The sequence below is a fragment of the Xiphias gladius genome, chromosome 1, assembly GCF_016859285.1.
Source record: "Xiphias gladius isolate SHS-SW01 ecotype Sanya breed wild chromosome 1, ASM1685928v1, whole genome shotgun sequence".
NCBI lineage: Eukaryota > Metazoa > Chordata > Actinopteri > Istiophoriformes > Xiphiidae > Xiphias > Xiphias gladius.
Genome location: NC_053400.1, coordinates 28,410,829 through 28,432,071, shown reverse-complemented (window position 1 = coordinate 28,432,071; position 21,243 = coordinate 28,410,829). Strand labels below are relative to the sequence as shown.

Below are 21,243 nucleotides of genomic sequence, written 5' to 3'. Positions count from 1 at the left end.
GATAAATACGTTTACTTATTGCAGCTTCACTCTGCTAGGTTTATAATTTTTTTAAAAATCGTCTCTTCTATCAGCCTCAGTTACATTTCCCAGTTTAAAACTCATTTCTATCCAGGGTTTAATAAGTGAAGTTACTTATCTTCTACCATTTGTACTTTCATATCTGCAAGGACCTGATAGATTTATATTTGATTTCAGTGTTTCCCACGACATTTTTTTTTTTTTTTGGGGGGGGGGGACCTTATATAAAAAGCTATTATTGGCTGCTGTCCTCCTCCTCTGTCTGTGTCTGCTGTCAATCTCACCTGTTGCTTCTGCCTTTGCTGGCTCTCCCAAAGCAGCATGTTGGCTGCTGTCCTCCTTTTCCTGTCCTACATCTCTCTCTTCATTAGCTACAGCTATCCCTTCCTGACCCTCTCTTGCTGCTTCAGCTGCCACGGCAGCACTGTTTGAAGCCTGGAAATATTCAAAACAAATGAATTGGATGGGTAATCACACTGGTCAGACTGTTCAGCTTTCACACGTGTGTTTTCTTAAGTCTCTAGGTACTCTATTTCGCTAATACCTCCTGTCCAGACTGTCTTTGCGCCTGCTCAGGATGAGCCATTTTGAGTCTTTGAAAATTGTGTCTTTGCTAATCGTCTTCACTGTGGGGAAAAGCCAACAACAATCCTTCCTCCTGCGCACGATCATGTTTTGATTCAGAGTGTGCACAGCGAGGAGGGGGCTATTCGCAGATGGGTCTGTTGTCAATGAGCAAGAGCAGGGCAGGGAGGGGCTGAGCAGATCAATGCGCTGTGCGCAGCTCTACAATCAATAAGATTTTACCCATTTGAAATTGTTAAAAAAAAAAAATCAATCTGTGGCAGTCAATGTTGATATTGTTGTGCACCACCACTAATAAATCAATGTATGGGAAAACGCTGGCCTCAGATACATTTCTCTGTCTAAAACTCATTTCTAAGCAGGGTGTAATAAGGGAAGCTACTTATGTTTTAACATTTGTATCTTTATATCTGGAAGGGGCTGATAGACTTGATTTGATCTGTATCAAACTATCATTTCCTGGCTTTTTTTAAAGTCACTTTGAAGCCCATATACCCATACTACATAGAAAAAAAAAAAGACCATTACAAATTAGAATGACAGAGATAAACAATCAAACAACAGCTCTAGAACACAAAAACATGGTCAGCCAACAGACAAATATAAAAATCACAGTATGCAAAAATAGCTATTGATTGATTTACCATTAACCTGTAGAAGAAACGGCATTATAATTCTTGTTAAATGTGTTTTTGTGTGCCTCAGTGCAAATTGACCTTTTACGACTGAAGAACATGCACGTAGCCGGCTAAGCCAGGTCACCCTGCCATGCAAGAGGCTTCTTGATCTTGCAAGGAATGTCCAAGCGCCATGAAGAGTTGTAGGACCTGAGATCAAAATTCCACAACCAAGGCTGCTATTTATAGAACTAAATCAAAATTTCACCATCTGGGGTGGGTGGCACCAGATGACATGCATATGGTGGTGCAGAAAAATAACGTTTCCCAGCCAGGGGTAAAGGGGTGGGGGAGGTATATGGTTGTAGATCTGTCTCACACAAGGCTAAAAAACAAAGCAAATGTCATGTCCCGGTAAAGTGTCTGACATCTATCATTGTACATTTATTTGTCTACCAGAAATGGGGACAGTAATTTAAAAAATACCAACCCTATAAACAAAAAAGTTTATAGGGTTGACAGTGCAATTGTAATTCTTCTGTGTAACCTGGAAAGTATGTCTTAAATTGTATAAAGCCTTAAATGAATAATGGCAAACAAAATTAAGCAAAACTTCCTTCAGAAATGTAAACTCACCATTTGAAAATCCTAAACTTTTCACAAAGAACTGGTTAGAAATATTCCAAATATTTCGAGTTGATCATTGAGCATTTTACCGAGTATGATGAACCTGAGTATTGTTAGTTTTTTATCTTGAAATATAAATAAAATCTCTGCCTCATTTCTGAACAAAACAAGGCTAACCAACCCAAAATTGCTCCAAAAAAAAAAAAAAAAATCAATCTGTGGCAGTCAATGTTGATATTGTTGTGCACCACCACTAATAAATCAATGTATGGGAAAACGCTGGCCTCAGATACATTTCTCTGTCTAAAACTCATTTCTAAGCAGGGTGTAATAAGGGAAGCTACTTATGTTTTAACATTTGTATCTTTATATCTGGAAGGGGCTGATAGACTTGATTTGATCTGTATCAAACTATATCATTTCCTGGCTTTTTTTAAAGTCACTTTGCAGCCCATATACCCATACTACATAGAAAAAAAAAAAGACCATTACAAATTAGAATGACAGAGATAAACAATCAAACAACAGCTCTAGAACACAAAAACATGGTCAGCCAACAGACAAATATAAAAATCACAGTATGCAAAAATAGCTATTGATTGATCTACCATTAACCTGTAGAAGAAACGGCATTATAATTCTTGTTAAATGTGTTTTTGTGTGCCTCAGTGCAAATTGACCTTTTACGACTGAAGAACATGCACGTAGCCGGCTAAGCCAGGTCACCCTGCCATGCAAGAGGCTTCTTGATCTTGCAAGGAATGTCCAAGCGCCATGAAGAGTTGTAGGACCTGAGATCAAAATTCCACAACCAAGGCTGCTATTTATAGAACTAAATCAAAATTTCACCATCTGGGGTGGGTGGCACCAGATGACATGCATATGGTGGTGCAGAAAAATAACGTTTCCCAGCCAGGGGTAAAGGGGTGGGGGAGGTATATGGTTGTAGATCTGTCTCACACAAGGCTAAAAAACAAAGCAAATGTCATGTCCCGGTAAAGTGTCTGACATCTATCATTGTACATTTATTTGTCTACCAGAAATGGGGACAGTAATTTAAAAAATACCAACCCTATAAACAAAAAAGTTTATAGGGTTGACAGTGCAATTGTAATTCTTCTGTGTAACCTGGAAAGTATGTCTTAAATTGTATAAAGCCTTAAATGAATAATGGCAAACAAAATTAAGCAAAACTTCCTTCAGAAATGTAAACTCACCATTTGAAAATCCTAAACTTTTCACAAAGAACTGGTTAGAAATATTCCAAATATTTCGAGTTGATCATTGAGCATTTTACCGAGTATGATGAACCTGAGTATTGTTAGTTTTTTATCTTGAAATATAAATAAAATCTCTGCCTCATTTCTGAACAAAACAAGGCTAACCAACCCAAAATCCAAAAAAAAAAAAAAAAACGGACATTTCTCTGGCAAATGCAGAATCTACAAAGAGATTTACAGATAATAGAAAAGCCTTTGTGCTCTTTTCTTATTTACAGGCCACATCTGCAGGTTAGTGTTATTTTGGACTAGATCCTATGAGACAGATCTGACTCCATAGAGATTGGATGGGGGCTGTTGGTTGATCAGGTGAGGGGTGTATACCTGCACTGAGCCCCCGTGCCTGTCCGGTGCCAGGTGGGAGGTCAGATAGGAGGAGTTTGCTTGGCGTGTGGGCTGCACCTCCCATGCTCCTCGTCGATCTGAGACCGCTGTCTGCTCAGGAGTCGGGGGTGGCATCAGTGATGGGAGGGGAAGTGGGAATGGGGTTGCAATGGGAGAGGGAGGGGGGTGATGGAATAATTGCATTAGGAAAGATGGGTATTTGGGTGTGCGAGGCCAGGTAACATGCAAAGCAGCATGAGAAATGGAGAAGAAAAAAACGTAACAAAATAAAAGAGTGAATCAAAATCAAAGCAAGGCTTCAGCGGGAGAACTGAACCAGAAACTAATGAGTCTGAAGTCAAATGGAGGTAAGCTCTTAAATCTCAAACTTTGGCCTCACTTTAATTATACTTAAATAACATATAAATTAAACCTAAATTATTCAACACGGTTTTTTAACCTTTTTAAACACAAACAAAATGTTGAGTACAGTCAGGAGGGAAATCACTGACAGAAGTTGTTATTCACCCAAACCTTATATGAAGCAAAAACAAGACAAGAATTTACACCCTAGCTCTGAAACTTGCCTTTCAGGCAACCGCAAATGGAAAACTAAAACATATGCAAGGGTGACTTGCAGTTCCTTTGAAATGCTGGCCAGAAATACCATTAATGAAACACACTTGCACTGACAACTTGAGGACATTTCCTAGTGGTTTCAACTGTTCCATCTGATAAAGAAATCAAACATTTCCTCCTTCACTATCTCTTAGTCCATGTCATTTCAATTTTGTACAGTTCAGTATGTGAATGATTGCAAAGCAATATTTCAGTCATCGTCAACTCTGTGGGCTACTGTCAATCAGCAGAATTAATTTCAATTTCTGGTCTGAAATACTTGTCCACGGCCACTATAATTAAAAAGCACACTAATTTGTCCCAAACAAGAATATCGAGATAATTGGGATTAATGGTTTGGAAATCATGAATCTGTGTTTTGTTTGCATCAGAATGGAAGTGACAAATCCTTCTTACTGTAATTGTCTTTCTTCAAAAACCAAATGCTTTACACTCATACAATACACAGAAATAATGATGAGAACCCGACAAATAAGGAATTCTGAGTTGTTCAGGATGTCAAGTTACAGTTCCTCTCAGGTCAGGTTCAGGGTCACCCTGAGACTAACTTTTTGGGGGATGGTACTAATATGTGCTTACATCACATATACATTTCAGGTTGTAATGCACGGTGTCCTTTGCTTTCACTGGAACAAAGGTCTGACATAAAACACACACTTGCCCATTACTTAAAAAACAAAACTTGGCGTACCTGATTTCTAATAGGTGGGTGCTGTGAGGGCCGGTCTCTGTGCGGATGGCTCTCTCTCGTGACGGCAGAAGCTCCAGAGTCTATATGGACAGACCCCACTGGTGTTGGCTGAGGGGAATAATAATCAGTTAAATGCTTGTACAGTGAAGCAGCTGGCGGAAACTTGGTTCACTGACATTAAACGTATCCGTTAAGAGTTAACATATGGTGCTTACTATCTGCCTGCCAACCCAGTCGTAAGTGTAGTCGAAGGTGTATCCTTTTCGCTCAAACAGTTCAGTGAACAGAGTCCTCAGATATTCATAGTCAGGCTTTTCAAAGAAGTCCAACCGTCTCACATATCGCAGGTAGGTGGCCATCTCCTCTGAATTAAACACACAAGGAAAAACAAATTGTTTAACCTTTAACATGGTTAACATAATTTCAATTGTGTATTGGGATGCCAATGCAAAGCATTTTATTTTGGTTAAATCACAGCCAATATCCATATGATCATTTTCAAGCTTTACAGCACGATCAAGTAAATTATACCCATCGTCAGTGTACCTGGGAAGTTCTCACAGAGGACCTCAATGGGAGTGTTTCGTTTTGTGTCTCCAATCTTCTGGTATCGTTCTTTCAACGTGTCAGCCTGCAGGAGATCCAAAACAGAAAGACATATGAACCTACTCTGATGTCTAATGAGCATTAATCAGAATGATATGAAAACAAATTCTTAATATGTTTTTATTTCTTAATACAGACTGGTTACAGGAAAACCTTAAATTCTGACTGTACAGTCTACTAGATTACACTAAAGTGACAACTGGTTCATTTCCAATTTATACCATCGCTTCTCATTTCTCTTTAATTGTGGCCTCATTTTCTTAATATTTATTTTAGACTGAGTTGTAGTTTACCAATGGGGAGAAGTGAACATCGATAACTTAAATCTTTATATTTCCATTTCTTTCATTTGCAATAATAATGAATTGGGGCTTTAATGCAAAAACTGACTTTGAACACATTCTGAAATTGTTCATTAACAACTGAAAATAAAACAAGGATACGGATCTGATTATCACATTATGATTTTAAAGTTTCAGACTCTCGTGAAATCACGGCAGCTTTAAAAGGTGTTATTGTTTCATTGGTGAATGTTTTTTCTACATAAGATAAACCTGATTCTGTAACAGATTTTGGATTACTTCCATGTACTTGGCGTACCTTTAGTCCTTGCCAAGGTAGACTCCCACGAAGGAAATACATGAACATGTGGCCTAAGGCCTCCAGGTCATCTCGCCGGCTTTGCTCTATATCAATAGATTTGATAAGATTATATTGAGAAACTTCGAGAATTAACTGCCAACCCACCTTACATAAGAAACATTTAAAAAACACTGCTGAGCCAAAACAAAGCTATGAAATTAAACCTACCTTTGCCTAAATGTGTATTGATGGACATATATCGGGCAGTGCCAGTCAAACTCTTATGCTCCCGGTATGGAATGTGTTTTTTGGTCTCGGGGTCAATGTACTCTTTGGCCAGGCCAAAGTCAATGATGTGGATAATGTGTTCCTTTTTATTCCCTTGCCTTCCAATGAGAAAGTTTTCAGGTTTTACATCTCTATAGATGAGATTTTTAGAGTGCACATACTCCATTCGAGAAATCTGGCAAGGAAGAACAAAGCACAGTCATCAAAAAGAAACATTAACAAATTCAGGTATAATCACAAACCGGGCCACAAAGGCAGCAAAGTGGGAATCAAAATGTCAAAATTACTCAAAATTGACTTTTCAGCTGCACAAGTCTTTTCAAGAGCATCTTAAATACACTAGGTCCTGAGTCATTTATTTCAATATTGTTACACATTAATTGGGGCACTGCAACGATTGTACACATTAAGATCAGTTTACTAGTCACGATTGTTTAAACAGTTGTATCGTGTCTTCTGTGGCTCTGGAGAGAGCTTTGTCAAGTCTGGTAAGGTCTAATGAAAGATGTCACTGAGTTGTATTATGAGAAAGGTAGGATCAAGTGTTTCACCCATACTAAGGAGTAAAAGTCAGGATGTCCTGTACTCTGCGATATCAATTTTGACCATTCTTTTTTTAAATCCGTCTCTTGCAAGTCCCCAACTTTATGGAAGTGCAGTACTGAAATGCTGGAGTACCCTTTCAAAGACATAATGACCGGCTTAAAGACATGAATCGTGCAACCAAAAACACATGGCCAGGGAACCAATTATTTTTATAAAATTCAGCACCATGCTGCACGGCTACCGCAGCGACCCGTTACTATCACGCAACAAAAGCCTCTGTTGATGTTGAGCCAGAATTTTAAGGCACTAACTGAGATGCAAAACCATCCCACTGGGACTTCGGACAATGAAAGCACCAGGAATCAGAACGACAATGTTTATAGATGAGAAATTTTAACCAAGTGCTCATAGGTGCAAAGAGATTTGTAAATCGGTAAGAATATCAGCTCAAACACAATGGGGGAAAAAAGTAATTTCACTCATTGTGGAATCACTCGTTTGTAAAATAAATAAATAAAGAGCTGCAGTTTTTGTGCTGACAAAATGAATCGTTGGAAATTTTGAGATGTCTGAGGCACCTAGAAAGACGGGGCTACTCAAACTTGCTCTTTTTGACAGCTTCAGTACAGTACATCTATACTGACAGATTGACAATTTGCAGACCGAGTAAAAGGAGACAGGTACCCCGCCTTCCCACTTGCTCTACGGGCAGATGGTCTGTAGGCAGGACCTCAGTCCAACAACTTATACATTATTTTATTCCTGCAAACACTGTAACGCTATATGGGCAGTTTATTCAGTATAACTAATTTTGTACTATACCTTCTGGAACATATTTAAAACTACTGTAAAATCTCAGATATTGTTTAGTGCTTTGATCCACCTCATCAACAGATCCAGTCCATTATTTGAGACCGCTATGTATTTCTATTTTCCAATTTTATATTTTATCCAATTTTAGTAGCTCTCCATTGCCGTGCCAATATGCTGCTTCTGTTATTTGGTTTTAAAGGAAACACAACACTTCCTCCATCTTGAACATCAAAGTTAATTCAACAGTTTGACACAAAAAAATCCTAAACACTAATCTGACTTACTGGCTTTTTCTAGAACTTTCAACCAAATCTCATGTTTCGTTCAGCTGTCAACTGATTAAAGTCTAGTTGTCAACTGAGGAAACTTTTTTTTTCATACTTACTCCATCTGTTACACATTTAAAATCACTTTTTTTTGGCAACCTCTGCAGGAAGTGTTGAGTTTCACCTTTGCATCATGACAGCAAGGAAAAGTAGTTGATCAGAATTAATCAGACAGTTACTGAAAATAGCGGTTTTCTAAAAAGAGACTCCTACTCACAGGATATTGAGTATAGTGTGACTATGTTGTTGCACAATTTTGTGGCAATGTAAACTATGCTGATTGTACCATGCACTCCACTGAACTACAGTTATCATGTTTTTTCTTCTTCTTTACAGTCACTGCTTGGTCATTTGGTCTGTTGGCTGTTTTTTTCCATAGAAATTTCAAATACTAACATTTCATTTGTCATAATAAGTGAGTAGAAGCTATTTTAAAACAATTTAATGTGTCACATAATGCTCTGAACTCACCAGCTGAATTGCTATCATTAACACAGTCTTCAGTGAAAAGGTCCTGTCACAAAGGTCAAAGAGGTCCTCTAGACTCGGGCCCAGCAGCTCCAGAACCATGGCATTGTATTTCCCACAGGGCCCAAAGTAAAACACCTGGGGCACGCCTTCTGCTAAAAAACACAGGACGAAAGAAATTAGACTTATGAAAGACTAAAATCCCAGCCCCGTGGACACAGCTGTACCTGTCCTCACATTTGTCTAATTAATCCCAAGTCTTTATTGTTTAACTATGGATTTGCAAGTGCATCAAAGATAAACAAGATCACTGTTAATAGCTTAGATAGTTAATAGCAACCTGTCAGGAGGAAAAGCAAATACTAATTATTAGATAATAAAAAGAAGAATATGCCTTCGGGTTTTGTCAGTTTTTTAAACTAGTGGGAATTCTGAGAGTTAGGGTGGGCAAGTGTTTATTATTGCTGTCTCCCTTGACTAATGATATTTCTAAGTTAAGTCCAATGCCTCAAACTGGACAGACAGGAGGAGGGGAACCAAAAGGTTAGTGAGGACAGAGAGCAAAGAAAGCTGTTAGGTAAAACATTAACTTTAAACTAAAATACAACACAGTGCCTGCAAATACATCTGTGTCACTCCTCTACAGCAGGCTGAAAACTAATCTTTTCACTGCCTCATATCTCAGCCTCCCAACTGAATCATATCCTCCCTGCTCTACTCTCTATAATTGCTCCAAAATCCCTTCCATCTGTAACCCTGGCTCTTATTTTACTCCTTGTCAAAGTGCAGTTTAGTTGTGTGTGGTCAGTCTAACATAACAGTAATAGTGGTAGGGCCTGTGCTCTGACCCTTATACTCCTTCATATGGGTTGTTTGTAATGCTGACGATCTGGAAATTAAAGCTCCTTGTACTGTTAAACTTTTAGAAAAGAATGAGAGCTTAATGCCTAAAATTATATTGTAAGTGGATGGCAGGGTGTGAATTGTTGCAGTTTTTAATGAAATTTTCTAAAAACTACACAAAGGGGATTACTAAATTTAAAACAAAAGCCACACAATCCTGCACACACAGTGTGAAATTCCTAATGTTCTGCAGGATTTCAAATTTTATGCACATACAAGTCCCATTAATTTCGAATTATTTGTGATTGGTGATAACCTATACTTTGTTTTATTCATGACCAAATCTTGAACTTTGGTTTTAAAGAACAAGAAATCAGGTCAAACTGTTAACTGCCTTCGGGGAAGCATGATTCAGAGCTTGCTAACTGCTAGCAAGAGTCCTGTTAAAAAGGTTTCCGCAAGAAACTTCAAAGAAATGCTGGCGCTTAATCATACAGACCTTGCTTTTATCAGACTGCTTAAGCTGTGCTCAGTCCTTGGAAATACATAATTGTGTAGAAGTTACAAAAAGTAGGGATGTTCTGATTGCTTTTCATGGCCCCGATCCTCAAGTCAGTCCTTTCATATTGAGTATCTGTGGATTTTGACATTAAAAAACTCTTTGGGAGATACAGTAGTATTATTGTATATACAGTAGCTTTGTTGGTTTTGTGTACACACTTGGAGATGTATGTGTATGTGCTATATACTGCACGTATATTTATGTTGAGTTTATTTTTGTCTATTTAGATGAGATTCAAATTTGAATTTAAATTTGAATGAATTTACATTGCATTGATTTTTTTTGGCAACTTGGAGACGATATAACAAGCCGTAGACACAACACTGACATATCACCTAATAAAGTTGCTATGGGAAAACAGTTCCTTGCACGCTGCTTTACACATGCAGCAGACACAGTGTGACATTGGCATGCATTGGAAGTTGTGTTTCACCTGGCAAGTGTAAGTCAAATATTTGCTGCATTTCTTGCTTTGTTGGGGTCTCCAACTACTCCTGAGGAAAATATCTGGCTTTTTACCTACTAAATGCTCAACTATGTTCACCCGCTAGTTGCTAATTGTCTGTCTATCATCTGTCTGTCATTCGATGCCGGGCAAGATGTGTGCAGTAGATTTAATCAGAGCTTTTTACTGAAAACAGCTGCCTGCTGCGCTGGAACCTGAGTTGAAGAACGCGGCGAGAGCGAACCAAAACAATTCAGTTGTCGGCTGTAAAACCAAAACAATGTCCTGATGTTAGAGCACTCATAGAGCTGAGGAGAACTGCAGATTTAAAAGATACTATTCTGTGGATAGTGCAACACCTTTCACATTACATATAGTTATTTCATGTGCTTTAAACAAAAAAATGTTGATTGGAGCAGCTGTAAGAGTTTTTAGTACTTTCCCTATTGTAGATCTAGTCAGTTTTGGCTCTGACCTTAACATATTTACATCTGTGTTTTCTTACAAGCTTGAAGAGTTGTGTTCTGTGTGCCTTGCCAAAGGAGATCACTCTAAGAAATTAGATGGCACAGTCAAGTTTAGAGAAGGGACCAAATTGCCATCATAAAGTTATTATTCTGCTCAAGTAATTTAAGCAGTGACTGATAATCAGATAATACTAATACTAATCCTGATGTTTTTACCTTAACATATTTATATTGAATACGTTGCTAAAAACATTTGACTTGCCAGCTGGGTAATGGGTAATACACGGCAGTGAGATAGGTGGCGTAACTGCTGTCAGCTAGCATATGGGCTTGTAGGAGTCATGCTGTGCTCCATCCTGTGTTTCTGGACACCATTATGCAGTTCTGTGGGTTGCTAATTGTACCAAAGGAATGAGTGCCTTGAAACCCTGGGTGCCTGTGGGAGGCTTAAAAATGTGTCAGATTGGAGATATGCTGTAAATAAGTGGATAAACGGTTGTTCAATTGAAAACAACGTTGTTCAAGCTTTTTACTAGCAATGGAAAACCATGCATGGCAGAACCATCACTGTTTATGGCAAACCAATCCCCATAAGAGATTGAATATCTGTGTGTCCTGTGCTGCAAAGTAGACTCTAATTGTACAGGAAGACTCAAACATTGATGGCAGCTACCAATTTTGTGGGTACCACTTTTGACTACTTTCATCCAATTTTCTTAAAATTAATGAGAGCAATGCCTGGGTTTAGTACTGATTTGGTCTACAGTGTTGCAAGCAAAGTGAAGGGCATGTGGCAAAGACAAACAAAGACAGCAGTTTCGACAAAATAACCACACAGACAGGATGCCTCAGTGAGTAAATGAACACTGGGTGAAAAAAAGGTTGACTTGCCTTTATAAGAGCAAGATTAGGCAGGTACTATGCTTCTAAAAGGCTGCTGGTTGTTATATAAGCTTTTGAATTTCAGTATTGGGTCCACAAACATACAGACATAATCTCTCTACAGACATAACGATATTTGATCGTAGAAGTAGCTTCACTAATTTTATTGAACAAGATTTGCTAAGTATACATACTATGCAGTTGTATTATTTAATAAAATACACATATTGGATCAAGATATATCATATATACTTATATCATTACCCAGAGCAGCAGGTCTGTGATAAAAAAATAAAGTGGTATAAAATCATAACTACAAAAGGTTTTCTTCACAAATGTATTAGGCCTCTCAGCCACTGAATAGAACAGCCAGTCCTGAGTTAAAAAAAAAAAAAAAAAAAAACTAAAAAAACAAACAAAAACATTTTCCTATGCATTACTGTAATATAATAAGGTGCTGGCTGCAGTCCTTTAGAACAAAAGGGGAACAAGCGGAATGTGATGAATGTGTGATGAATGAATATGACTGGTTCTAAGCCCAACTGAAAGGCACACGCTCAAATCTCCCTGCACACCGGTTTCTATGTTTGCAATTTTTCAACCAGCTGTCAAGGACCAGATCTTTGTCTGGACTCTGAAAAACTTTCGACGAGACCAGTCCTGAGCTTGGAGCTTCGTTTTATTTTATTTTTTATTTTGAGCACGTGGCAGAAGTTGTTCTGTTATTGATAAGTTATCCATCACTATGATAAAGAAGAGGGCTGTAGAAATGAGCTCGAAGTCATATTTGATTTCTTTGGTACCAATATTTTGTTGACCTATTTTATTCTGCAACTGTGTATCGTAACACGTTTAATGCCAGCACCACAATATGCCACCACACAAGGACTATGCTCAACAAAAATGTTACAAATGTATTACAGAAAGATTTTAAAAAAACAAAAACAAAAAAACAAAACAAGGACATTTCTGCATGCATGTCAGCAAAACATCAAGTGCGTGTTTTAATAATTATGGAAAAAACCTTGTCTGACACAGAAATTAAGATGGGATTACTGTTTAGTGCCTTTCTTTGCTGAGTCTGCATGTTCTCCTCATGCCTGTGTGGGTTTCCTCCCACAGTCCAGAGAAACTCAGCTTATGTGAATTCGTGACTCTAAACCGACTGTAGGTGTGAGTGTGAATGCGTTTTTCTTACTATAAATGTGTGTGTGTTTTTGTCAGCCCTGTGATAGACCTGTACAGGGTGTACCCCGTTATTCACCCACTGTGTGCTGCAATGGGTTCCAGTGCCCCACAACAGCATGAGCAGTTTAGAGATTGGTGGATAGATGGATTTTTGCTATGTAAATTTATGACCGGGGGGGGGGTGTAGCATTAGGAGGAGGAAAAAAAAAAAAACTCATGTTGGTTCTGCAGCGACTCTACAGATTTTTTATGCCACTTATTATTTTATGGAATACAGCCCGCTCTTGGGTCACAAGAAGTTTTGTGAACTGTGCTGATCCACTTTTGATTAGCTGCCTGCACTATCGCTTCAGGCTGTGATTGGTTGCTCAGCTCTACGCTCAAATCAACATCAAGCTTACCAGTTGAAATTTCTGACAGACATATTTGCTGGCTTGCTTCAGTTTAGCAGCTGCTTTCCATAAATCTGCAAATGCTGTTGATTGTCACTGTTCATTTATTGAATCCCTCATTTGAGCCCTGTCCCCATTTGTTACATTCATTTGCATTTTATGAGCTGCAGAGCTGCAAAACCAGCAATTAGTTTTTATTGTTACAAAATTAATCTGGAATTAACTATGAATTCTATTACATTTTGGTCAAGATTGGAGAAATCATCAATGAGCATATCACTGATATGGTTAATGCAATAAAACTGCACTGCAACTGTGTCTGAAAGTAGCTGTAAGGGTTGCTCCACTTTAAAACTGAAGTTAAAAGAAATCGATGTGTATTTATACTGTAACACTGAGGTAGACAATCTACACCATCTTTCTATGCAGGAAGAGAGCTATAGAAAAATTCTGTTTTGTTCAATCAATCAACAGCATGACATAAGCTTTGTGTAACCAGTATGATTTTAATGCCTGATCATGTTTAACAAAGCAATGTAAATGGCATAACCCTTAGTCCTGATGATGTGATTGTAGCCACAATGACAGAACACAATTGAGTTGTCACGTAGCACCTGAAAGATAGTGGTCAATTCTTCGATTTGAATGGAGATGATTTTCTTGTTTTTAAATTAAAATAGTGGAGTTTTTACATGTGCAGTCATCAGGAGAAGTGTGAAATAAATGTGGACAGAATGAAGTAACGTATCAGTACTTTTTCACAATTGCTAGAAACATGTTGATTAACTGTGTTTAAGTCTCAGTTGATGCAGTTATTTCAGAAATTTCTATCTTAATGACTGATAAGACTATAGGGTTGTAAACTTTCATGTCCAAATTTCTCTAGTTTCTCACCATGACTTTTTTTCCCCCCACTCGTATCCTATTCTTAACAATGATTCATGTTTTCACATTAGTGCAAACACACATCCAGGATAAGACCTCTGGCCTTTCCTTTACATGTGTTTAAAATCTGACAAGCTGTGCCACGACTGAAATGGTTACAGAGCTGGTGTAGTGTTTCATGATGAAGACTGGCTGCCAATACTTTTAATAGCTCAACGGAATCCACCCACCCTTGAACAAACCCTCTTGATCTTAAAAAACAATCCTGTCCTTCGCGCAGTAATGCCTCAGTCTGCTCACTTGTAAAAAGCCAAAAGCAGAATTGCAACTCTTATCGCTCCGACCAATATTTTCACATAATACTTGGAAGGAGATGCTCGATTCCTGATTGAATCATCCTCATTAATATCCAGTGACGATTGGTTAACAACACCTGCTTGAACATCCGAGTCAAACCACATTAATTCATAAAGACCCTGTCGCACAGACACTGTGACAACCACATTGGCTGCGAGGAATATGGCACAGCACACAGCCAAGAAGAAATGAGGTCACATTATCCCATCTGGAGGAGAGGACAGAGGCAGGTTAGTGCTAAGAGAGGCAGACCTACTCTCTAAATATTTAATGAGTTTCCGCACAGTTGGCCTTTTCCAGCCCTTGCCTTTGCAAAAACAATAGCCATTATACTCCCCGTCCAGTTATCTTATACGCATGTAGAACTTCAAAAAGCACATCACTGACCATACATCACAAAAACATGGCTTTAATTTTCCATGCCAACCATGAATGAGACCAGCCCTAAACTGTAACGCTGCGACATCACTGTTTTGTAGAAACACCACTGGTTAATACATTCACAGCCATTATGATCAAATTCTGATCTCATGAACGGCTCAAGTTTAGATGTATTCATGTCACTATCACCACTAAGTATACATTATTATTTTACCCATTTTACCAGAAGAGCAGTGAACAAATTTTTAAAAAAAAAAGAAAAAAAAAAAAAGATTTTTCTATTGTTCCATTGTTTCTACAGTTCCCACCCATTTCCTCTGGTACCAAGACTAAAAATGTCTGCCCTTAATTCAATCCTCCGTTGCAGTCATTCAATCCTCACAAGATTCTTGTCAGTGGTTGCTGTAATGGGGATGCGTCAGCCCACCTTGACAAAGCTTTTATGACAAACAAAAATTCTCTGGGGAGCAGAGTTAAGAGAAGAGAAGCAGAAACAAAAAACAAAAAACATACGAGGATCTAGAAAAAGACAAATACAGTTATGTCAGTGTTGACATCACTATTCAACACCATGAACCAGATAGTGAGGGGAGAAACTGTTGTCCTTGATAATCATGCGTGAACAAAGGTAAAACAACAATTAGAACAATTATTTTTTTTAAATTAAGGGATTGCAGGATATACTGTGACAGGTACAACTACATTTTAGAGATTTCGGTTGAAGTGATTTGGGCTTGAGTGACACTTAGACCTGACCACTAGAAGTAATAAAGGAGTACTACAGTACTACTGATATATACACTAGTAAACACTAAAATGAAAATGATCTGCCGCCATATTGGCTGAAATTACCTGGAAGTTATTGGTCGATTGATACCTACACAATTTTATAGCATGCATATTAAACCTATAACGCAATTGAAGAACATCTGGCGATGTGTATTAGCCTTGATCTTTGACAATCTGGTTTAGCCTCATGCAGTGATTCAACTGAGGTCAAGCATTTCTGGATCTTTTTTAGTAAAAACAATAGAGAGATTAAAGGGCAACTCAAAATAAGTAAATTCCTTTGCTACACGCAGCACCACAACATTGTACAAGCCTGCTTCTTATGGCACATATATAGCCCTGTTGGCAAATTAAAATGCATTCTTTCAGTCTGATAAAAACACGTACTAAGGTCAAACCTCACATGTGCATCACCTTAAAACACCTGTGATTAATACTTTTAAAACAAGATGGGTCAAATGACTATGTGTAATGTGAAATTGGTTGGGTGCAGTGATGAACCCTCTGCAGGTACCCTCAGCTCTATGAGGGATTATAGCATCTTTCAAGTAATTGTTTTGGTTTCCCATTCCAAAACGCTGCTCTGATCAGTATTGTTTTCAGGCAGTGTAGGCCTGAAAAAAAAAAAAATCCACTTAGTGTACCTAGAAACATGTTGTAACCCACCCAAACTAAACCCATACAGAGCAACACCAAGCCAGTGTCACACACTGAATAATACGGATTTGTTTAAGTTGTAATTAGCTCAATCAGAACTGGGCAGTGAACATGTGCATGTTGAGTCTAATGCAGTCAGAACACCACTGACATTGCAGATACACAGCACTTGAGATATGTAACATCCGCAAATATAGTCTAAAACATATCCTCCGTATTCTACCTGGAAAACAAGGATGCCTGATCAGTCAATCAGAAAAAACAATCAGCTGCTGCATCTGTTTTGCGGGTCTGTAAGAAGCTTTATGACAACACCTAGACTTAAGGTAAGTCTGTTTTCCAGCAAGGTCACTGTTCAACACGCTCTCTATGCACAGAGGCAGTCACACACCCATGTCCCCAAAGTCCTGGAGATTAAAAATGAGTCGCTGACCCGGCCTAATATCAACATGTAACCTGAGTGAAGTAATCACTTGTTGTGAAAATGATGCAATCTTCTGTGCTGATCTTCCAAAAAAGTCAAATCATTGTCATGCAGTCACACAAAAACACAACGAGGAGTGCTGAACAAATCTGAGACCTTACCTGTAGTTCCCAGTGTTTTGTAGAACCGGTACTCTAAATGCAACTGTGGTGCCCTGGACTTCACTGGTTCCTGCACAGTGGACACATCCAAACCAGTGCTTAGTTAATGACAGTAAACTCACAAACTGGAATAAAACAGTGGAAAGAAAAAACTCCTAGAACTGAATCTAACTGACATCTTTAATCAGTAAAGAAACACAATGAATGGATTTTCTTGTGGCCTGTAAAGTGTCTACATTTTTTGAGGACTCATCTCGCACTTAAGGGTGTATAAAAACATGTCAATTTTCTAAATGTCACCGGCAGCTTTCTTCTACCAAAAACTCAAACATATAAATGATGTCATGTGAACTGGGATTAAAAACGGGTCCCTCATCTCTGTCCTCCTCTGAAAACCCTGGTTGAGTCTCTACTTCGTAATTCTTGTCCGACCTACTTCAGAACTCTCCAAAGACTTTCACCAAAGTTGCACTCTACCCAAACATCCCATTCAGTGTGGGAAAAATCTCAAATCCCATAAATAGGAAAAAAAAAGTTTGATAATAATTAAGTTAAAAGGGACAATCCAAGAAATAATTTTCTAATAAAATGTGTGGGAAACTGACCTGTAACGAACTGGAGACACATTCCCAGATTTTGTAATCAATAGTGCCCCAAAACTCAAAAATTTATTCCCAGTTCAGTGATGTTTTGAAACTCAACACACATTTTAGTGCACCATTTATCAACTGCATAAAAGCACTACCTCTGTAACAGCAAACCATGCAGTAGTGAGAGCAACTGAAACTGTTTGGCTTTGGTGGGCTTTGATACTGAAATTACAACTCTCTAGTGAGCAACAATAAAAGCATGAGTCAGGCGTCATGCTTTCCAGTGCAGCAGCCACTGGAAAGACACACCTAGCCGAGCGTCTACACCTCATTCACATTTCTCTCTAAGACCAGGATCAGTCCACTATGACAACCATCTTACTGTACCACCCTGGCACAGTGTTAATTTGGAGCATTAGTGATTTCAAGTCATATTTCATAAACTGCGAAGGACTGTGAAAAACATGCAATGTACGTCTAGCTGAAGCTTACTAACATTCAAAAGTACTTGTCTTAATTTTAATCATTTTGGAAATGGCAGCACTGACATTTAACATAACCTTTCAGATCTCTAAAAATCAAGAACACTGAGTGCTTTATTATGTATCCTGCTTTGTCTCTTTTTTATATTATAACAAAACTATTTCAGTTTTCATTATTACTGACTACTTTATTCAAACAATAATCATGTAAAAAACAACGTACCCTTTCTTATAAAGGTGACTTTGTTAATGAATAACCAGAAAGTTCTATATCAAAATTATTGATCCTGATTTAAAAGTTCTGCTCCTATTTATGCATTGGACCAATTTTATTCTTTTGCAAAGAATTTATATATGGGCAGAGTTGAGGAGTCAAGCAGAGAAACAAAGTGTGCACTTACCAGTTTAATAGCTACATACTCGTTGGTGTAGAGATTTTTACCTGAAATAAGACAGGTAAGGAAAAGAATACATTAGTTGGCTTTTAAAAACAAAGTACACCACTGAAGCCTTTACAACATGTTCAACAGGGACTAAGCAACTCTGTAAGTGATGACAAGAATTTTTATTTAAACTTCTTGCAAATTTTGTAAGGTCCATAAATGAAAGCTTTTATATAAGTTCTACGACAGAAATGATCAAATCTTGTTTCTTTTATCCAGCTCTACTGTGAATATACACTCAGTTGACTGTTTATTAGGTACATGTAACCAGAGATAATGCAGTCTTATAGGACAACCCTGCAAAAGATTCTACCTTAATTAGAGTTGTAATGATCAGTTTTGTTTCCAACATTTAGTCTACCCTTCACGTAATGGGATGGGCAAAATATTAGTAACATATCTCCTTATAATGCAATACAATTAAACAGCTCCCTAAACTCCAGCCTTTAAAATGACCATAAAGTTGAATCAACACCTCCCTAAAACTGTTTAAATTAAAACTTAACATAACAACCTTCATGAAGGCACAATTTATTGCCAGATTGGTGTATTAGACTCCATTAGTTTTGGTGAGGTGTACCTAAGAAACTGGCAACTGAGTGTACACACACAACCATTAAGAACTGATATAAAAACTTCAAAGTTGATTTTGTCTCGAACCATTTAACACAGGATTTAGACTCAACTTACCAAGCTTCAATTCACCAAAATTTCCACAGCCAATCTTCTTGCCCACACGAAAATTTGGCCCCACCATGAGGACTCCAGAGGAGCTTGAAGAGCCAGATGGTCGGGACGAGTGTCCGCTGCGGCTGCCCTGGGAAACTTTAGTGCTCCTGGCAGGCCGATCCCCATATTTATCTCTTTGTGGATCCATGGTGTGAGCAGCACAGGTCAGCGGGAGCCTGGAGTGATGTACAAGAAGGCCTCCTGGGCCGGGCCCACCACAGCCACAGCCCTGGTCACTGGCAGTGCCTGCACGGCACAGTCACTCTCATGAGACAAAACCTGGTACAGCTAACCAACACTCCTCCCCGTCCTCACCCCGTCACCTCTAACAGTTGTCGCACAGGGTGATCTCTGACCTCAACATTTGTCAGAGCAAGGAGAAGGTGGAAGACCTGCAGCAGACAGAGCACAATATATGACAAAGGGATAAGACCTTAATTTTCTATAAAGAGCAGCACATGGAACACGGTAGTGTGGTCCTAAGGAGTTGTCCCCCATGTTACTCTAACAAAATCCCCAAAAATTATTAAGGACACAACTACAACCTGTGGGTGGATCTTTTTCAGTATGCTCCTTTACCAAAGAGCTGAAACTGCACAAATATCTTATTAGCTCTTACAAACATAAAAACACTGACCACAAAATTATCACAGCCAAAATAAAATTTCAATCACAATTACGATACCTTGTCGTGCCGAAAATGAAAACACTAGCATTGTAGACATGGCAAATGTCTGTGTAAAGTAGTTCTATACGGAGGACATTTTAACTACTTTAAAAACATGCCTCTGCCTCAAGAAGGGAATAGACGCAACACAAAGTAAAATAAAGCAGACATTGGAAGTGAATTGGGCTTAAAATATGATCAAGTGCCTTGGTTGGGGGCAGTGGCAGAGGTAAGGCAGATATATTGTCATTTAAGTTTCACTTGGGGGAAAAGTCATGACATTAAGGCATAGTGGGGCAGCTACATTACACTTTGGCAGCTACATTTACACTTTTTAAAAATGGAAAAAAATCTCCATTTGCTAATGTTATCTCTTCCAGAAGCTTTCTGTCAAAGTGAATATTCAGGACCACATATGTAATCACCAGTAGTCACTATAGCTTTCCCAGTGACATTTTAACAGTTAAAAAGTTAAAAATTTCTAATTTTAATTTCACCATACGATAGCAGGTTTAACTCAATTTGAAGGTCATGAGTCATATACATGATTTGAAAAAAAAAAAAAGAAAAAAAATCACTGTTTACAAGTAGACAGTGCTAAATGAGGACAGAAGTGGCTCACTGCAACAGCACTGCTGGGCTAAAGAGATAGTCATCATGCCACAGTGGTCACAGAAAACACAGCAACCAGTTTGAGCATCAACACAAATCTCAAGTCATACTTTGTGATCATGAAGGCATCTAAGACTCTCCACCACCCACTGCTACAAGCCTGGCAGACAATGTTGGCAGGGGATATTATGTAAACAATTATATAAATCTACGTCTTCTCGCAAGGACAGAAAAGCTTAACTTGATGGACACTGATCTGATTTTGCCAAGCGCTCAGAAAAATCATTTTGGTTTAATCTACCCCCTTCCACCATGGGCAAGAATTATGCAAATATGAAATGATGTGATTATAAAACAAGCTGGCAGTTTGTTGTATGATTAAGCAATCACTAAGACATAAGATGTTTATAAACTGCCTCTTTGGGGACTTCCTATTCTGTTCATCATCTTCAGCAAGTTAGTGTACTGAAGCAATCTGCAGACAAAATGTCAACTGTAAATTAGGCAGGTTGCCAGTTCCATTAATTATGATTCTAACTAATTATTCAGCCCAAGATATATATATTAAAAAAAAACAAAAGAAAAAAAAAAACCAAAACAACACTGTTCTATGTTTTCCATTGAAAACAACTTTTTATGTTTTCAATAAAAACCAGCAGCGACTAATGTTTTCATGACAATGCTGTAATTCCTGAGCATGGAAAGGCTGCTGCTCAAAGTATTTGTGTGTGGGCTTCCGGATGACTCATGCTCAGTATTGCCTGCACAGATCTCAGCATCAAAGACAGCTAGTTTGCACTCAAGGGCAACTGTGCACTGTTGCTGTTACATAAAATCAGAAAGAGAACAACATGACTATAAAACAGGTTTTCAG

At 38.3% G+C, this 21,243-nt stretch overlaps 1 protein-coding gene across 4 annotated transcripts in view; it reads right to left on the bottom strand.

Annotated features, from left to right (window-relative positions):
• Positions 1-21,243, bottom strand: part of csnk1g1 (casein kinase 1, gamma 1) — a 33,938-nt gene that overhangs the window by 8,229 nt on the left and 4,466 nt on the right. For 3 of the 4 annotated variants that reach the window (XR_005707610.1, XM_040129431.1, XM_040129442.1), the window contains exons 2-11: positions 19,052-19,482; positions 18,320-18,360; positions 16,847-16,916; positions 8,417-8,568; positions 6,201-6,435; positions 5,991-6,076; positions 5,331-5,415; positions 5,000-5,148; positions 4,785-4,892; positions 3,455-3,565 (exon numbers count right to left, since the gene is read on the bottom strand). Coding sequence is in view for 3 of the 4 variants with exons in the window: in XM_040129431.1 (XP_039985365.1) it covers positions 3,455-3,565; positions 4,785-4,892; positions 5,000-5,148; positions 5,331-5,415; positions 5,991-6,076; positions 6,201-6,435; positions 8,417-8,568; positions 16,847-16,916; positions 18,320-18,360; positions 19,052-19,238 (1,224 nt within the window). In the remaining variant the exon portion in view is untranslated. The remainder of the gene's footprint in view (positions 1-3,454; positions 3,566-4,784; positions 4,893-4,999; positions 5,149-5,330; positions 5,416-5,990; positions 6,077-6,200; positions 6,436-8,416; positions 8,569-16,846; positions 16,917-18,319; positions 18,361-19,051; positions 19,483-21,243) is intronic. The other variant, XM_040129449.1, reaches the window with a different exon arrangement.